Source organism: Cynoglossus semilaevis, chromosome 13, assembly GCF_000523025.1.
Source record: "Cynoglossus semilaevis isolate Cse_v1.0 chromosome 13, Cse_v1.0, whole genome shotgun sequence".
NCBI lineage: Eukaryota > Metazoa > Chordata > Actinopteri > Pleuronectiformes > Cynoglossidae > Cynoglossus > Cynoglossus semilaevis.
The window spans coordinates 11,436,585-11,441,711 of record NC_024319.1 but is presented as its reverse complement, the minus strand read 5'-3'; the positions used below and the strand labels follow the sequence as shown (position 1 = coordinate 11,441,711).

Genomic DNA, 5,127 nt, shown 5'->3' with positions numbered 1-5,127 from the left:
GGAAAGGACGGAAGAGAGGGAGGAGAGGAAACAGCGAGCATCATCTGAAGAGAAAGAGGATAAAGCCGAATATCAAAAAACTGATTGAAAAAAAAAAGAGAAAAATAAAACCTGCGACGGGATTGCTTTTTCTGGATATCACTTTTTGCATTTCCACGATTAAATGTGATTATTTTTTCAGTGGATATCTTGGCCCTAAGAAAGCAATTCCAGTTGATTCTTCCAGAAACGCCCGCTGATGAAATGCATTAAGTGAGAAAATGTTTTCCTTTTTAGTGTGTTATTTTCAAACTCATGCCGTGTTTTATGATATTTTCTTTAATATTTCTCTGTCAATCTGGGTTACGTTTGTGATGTGTGTGCGTATGTGTATGCGCGTGCTTGTGTGTGTTGGGGGTAGGACCATATTGGATTCTTGATAGTCGAGCCTGGACTCCACGCTGAGAGAAGAAGAAAAAGAAGAAGATGTCGGGTCAGACACTGACAGACCGCATCGCCGCGGCACAGTACAGCCTGACGGGATCAGAGGTGTCCCGAGCTGTGTGTAAAGCCACCACACATGAGCAGACTGCTCCTAAGAAGAAGCACCTGGAGTGTGAGTTCAAAATCTATGGTGTTCACCTTCAGCATATTCACCTTCACTATGCAATCCATCCATCCATCCATCCATCCACCCAGCCATTGGTTCTACAGTCCATCTATTCTTCAGTCTTATCACTCTATCGTCCATCATCCATCCTGATATCAACCCCCATCCAAAGGTTTCCTGTACCAACTATATTTTGGAAAACTGTCCGTTAAGGAAAAGATAATGTTTGATTCTGTAGAGCTGCACTTTGAATTGATGGAAGAGATTTTCTGTTGGTCTGGTGTTTGCATGTTTTCCCTGTGTGAGCCTGGGTTTTGAACAGGCGTTCACGTTCCCTCCCACATTGCAAAATTTCTACAGCAGGGTGATTTTAAGAGGACATCTGAAGTTAAGTGCAGGTGTGAAAAGTTGTTTGTGGTCCTCAGCTGGATTGCCAACCTGTTCAGAGTGCATCCTTCCTAATGCAGAGATTGGTTCCACCTCCTTTACATGATGATTGGATTCTCTAAGTGTCAGTTTTGAAAATCAAAAATTAACATTAACACAGGAGTATAAATTGCAATTTATAGGTACTAAACCATCTGATTTCTCTAATTTGCTTTGGTTACAGACATCCAATTATTTTGATCCATTCTTGTCTGTAATTTTTGAGGAAGTAAAATGGCATCAAGCTCAAGCTGGCACTTTCAGAGTTTGATGTTGTGTCCAGACTGGAGAATTAAACAGAGTAATGATCAACGTTGAACCTCATCAGAACAAAGTGCAAAAATGACCCACTTGCCAAAGTGTGTGTCAGCACTTTGGTGATGCTGGAAAACTTCCCTTACAAATATTATTTTCTTTTATTCCATATACAAACAGAAAAGCAATCTTCCAACCAAATTAAGGATTTAAAACAAAATTCTGAAAATACAAATACAGTAAGATACGGACCAAGGACTAACTAAAATAAATGGATTTAAAATATGAAGAAAAATACAAATCCACATTCAAATGCACAAATTCGTCCCATGTGAAAGGCAATTGAAAAAAAAAGTATTTTTGAAAGTGATTTCAAAATATAGAGTGCTGAAGCCTGTCTGAACACCAAAGCAGGTCGGTCCAGAGTTCAGGAGTCGCAGCTGTAAAGGCTTAGTCCCCTGAGCTGTAGTCTGGTCTCCTAGTCAACAATAGGAGCTAATCAGCTGATCTTATAGAGCAGAGAAAAACGTAGACTGAAGTAACTCTGCTAGCTATGTTCAATTAGCTAGTTGACTGCATGAGTAGAAGATCCTCCTCCATCCTTGTGTAAATGTTCAAAGAAACAGAACAAACATCCCGTTTTTCAGTTTGTAGCAGTAACACTATCCCATCTTCCTTTCAATGACTGCTAGTATTTGGCTTCAGCTCCACTGCCACCCTAAGATGAATGAATGAAACATAAGACACACTTGCTCAGTTGATCCAGCAGGGATGATTCCCTGCAGCACTGGCCTTTGTGATGCCTCATAAGCCTTAAATCAATAACACGATGTTTGCCATGATTTAGGTGTCCTGTTTATTGGTTTTTTCAAGTTAATATCTAATAAGATTTCTACCAACAATTTAGAGAGAAACTAAATGAATAATAATCTAAAAACAACTGCCACAACTTTGGATATTTTAAATAGAATTCTCAAAGATTAACTAAAGTAAGGTTTGGTTGACTTCCAGATTTATTTGAAGCTTTTCGACCACTGTCTTCCATTATTTCAGCTGTCATTAGTTTGTCAGCCTGCTGCTCGTAGGATAGAAAAAGGGAGAAAGAGGGAGAGAGTGAGACAGATGGAGACAGAGTTATATTTTTTTGTACACAGGAAGTAGGCAGGGTGAAAGTGAGAGAGTGGTAGAGAGACATGCAGTAATGGTTTATCTGGCCTAAAATGAACCACTGACCATCTGGTCAAGGAATATCAACCATGTCTTACATACTCTGACCTCATAACTATTGATGTGCCTAAAATTTAAATTGAGATTCACAATAGTTCATGGAAATACCTGAACAAGCCACAGCCCATAATTAATTAAAATATAATCGGTACACCCCTTCTTTCAGTCTGGTCAAACATCCGTCGGTGACAGAACCTCAAAGTTCATTTATTTGTCTTATCCCTCAGGTGACTTCAATCAGTCGAGTCCATTAAATGTGTCAGTCAGGCAAAGTGATCAACAGTGTGCCATCAATACAGTAAAGGATCGATCTGCTTTTATCAGCCATTGATTCTGTTATGGCCCATGTCGTCGTGGCCCACGTCTGCAGGTCATGTACTGTAAGAATCAGGCAATGGAACATTAATGTTGATGAACTTCTGGTCACAATATTTTAGGTTTTTATCATGTCACCAAGTCTAAAAATGGCCTCTTATAGATACATGAGGTACATGGTCATTGGTCTGTCTCTCAGTTGATGGAAATTGAGAGGCATTAACGCTTAGTCACCAAGGCCCTGGACAGAGCTAATGAGGAAACATAATGACCAGGCATTGTTAGGCTTTTTGATGTTGATCAGATTTATGGAAATGTAAAGGCTAAAAATAAATTTGAATCATTGCACTGGAGGGTTTTGTCCCTGGTGGCAACTAGATTGTCACGTGATAAAACTAAAGATGAATAGTTGACAGTGGATGATGAGGGCACAAAGGACAGCAGGACAGCTGGTAAACACTGTTCTCTGACACAACAATGTAAACAGGTGCTGACAGTAGTAAGGAGGAGTTCCTCCTCATAGTTGAGTGTGACTCTCACTGTGTGCCTCAACTGATTCATTCTCTGCGGTAGAGCTGAGTGAGTCATCGTGGAGTTTTGAGAGAGTACGGATCAATTTCTTGTGTTTTTTGGACACGAGCAGGAAAGAACAGGAGGACGTGCAGCTGTGATGCATGATATTTTCAGGACATCAGGATAATAACAATTAACCAGAAAGGACACTAGCATTTCACTGTGGCAATAACCAAGGATGCCACGTGTGCATGGCCAGCATGGTTCTTAAGTCGTGTTCGTGCCATAAATAAAAAACTGTATCAGTGAAGGATCAGGATGAGGTTTTTGATGCTGGATGTTTTTTTGCTCTGGTCATGTTCCCTAGAGTTAATGCAGAAAAAATGATTAGTCATTTGTGTATTATAGCAATGTGTCCTGAGCCAGAACGTTCTACAGCTATAGAACACGTAGCTTGTTCTCTTATATTCCCATGTCTTCACTGACAAAGATAATGTATGTATGCCACACAATTTGCAGCATGTAAAAAGCATCAAGGTGCCACGTGGCCTAAAGGTATTCGTTTTGCTCCATTAGCAGCACTTTGGAACAATTAAAGTTAACTGTCCTTGACTTTTTCCACAGGTAACCTTCACCTTTATATCTTTATATTTTAGGGAGAAGAGACTTTAATGGGTACATTTGTTAGATCTGTATTTGTTGGACTTGGAGATGCTCACATTACATTCAATAAATGTAGGAGTAAATGTATTTCCTTTTGATGTACGTTATATCAGATGATGGTGGGTGTATGCTGCCAGTGATCATGGCGTTGATGTGATGCTACCGCTGCAGCTTCTGTTTGCACAGCAGTCGATCAGAAGTGTGTGCACTAAACTTAGGGTAAAATTTAATTGTGGATTTAGAATTTAAACATGTCCGGCCTTTACTGTATGTGTCTCAGGTTTTCATGGTAAAGGGGGAAGGCATTACAAGTCAATAACTGATACTAATCAAATCTCACACATTGAAGAGCTGCTCCTCTGGTTCAAACAATGCAAAAAAATGCTGCATATAGTTAGAGTATAGAATTGAGTATAGAATCTAAATAATGGTCCATCCACTCCTGTTCCTTCAATCATTATCTACAGTAAATAGTCATGACCTTTTAATTATTGGTCAGCACAAGTAATCCTTTGTAATATTTTGATTATTCAAATAAATAAAATGTGAGAGGACCTATGAGGAGTTTAGATGCTCTCTGTTCATTATTGCAGCAATAATTATCACCAGCTCTGCCCCAACTGTACTCACTCTAATTAGCAGTTTTGTTTTAACTGCAAAAATGCAATTAATACATGCAGGATATAAATCCCTGTGTGTGTGTGTTTGTGTGTTTCTTGTGTAGATGTGCATTACCAGCATGCTGCTAACTCCCCTTGGCTGCTACAGCACTGTTACCACAACATGAGTCACTGTCAATATGTTATCACTTTGGGGAGGCAGACTGTCTCCTGGCAAAGAGTGAATTAGAGGGAGGCTGCCATTAAAGTTATTTGAATATGGGTTCATAGGTCAACCTGATGGCATTAAAAACATGATGTCAAGTAAACAAGTATCTACCACTATTATGCAGAAACTATTATTTGGGATTTCTAAATTATTCTTAATTATTATGAAAATTGAATCATATATTTAAAAAAAAAAAACTATACTTAAAAACTATTATATTCAACCAAAGCCTGCTTAATGTCTTAGAAGGTCAGGCCCCATAACTGCTGGGATTGGTTTAGCGCCACCCCATGACCTGGATTAAGCAGTAG

The 5,127-nt window shown here is 39.2% G+C and overlaps 1 protein-coding gene across 1 annotated transcript in view; it reads left to right on the top strand.

The window, feature by feature from the left end:
• Positions 1-129: 129 nt before the first annotated feature.
• The window catches only part of snap91a (synaptosome associated protein 91a), a 30,755-nt gene continuing 25,757 nt past the window's right edge, over positions 130-5,127 (top strand). Inside the window, 2 exon segments of the mRNA XM_017038047.2 lie at positions 130-252; positions 401-595. Of these exon segments, the coding sequence (XP_016893536.1) occupies positions 466-595 (130 nt within the window). The 5' untranslated portion in view covers positions 130-252; positions 401-465.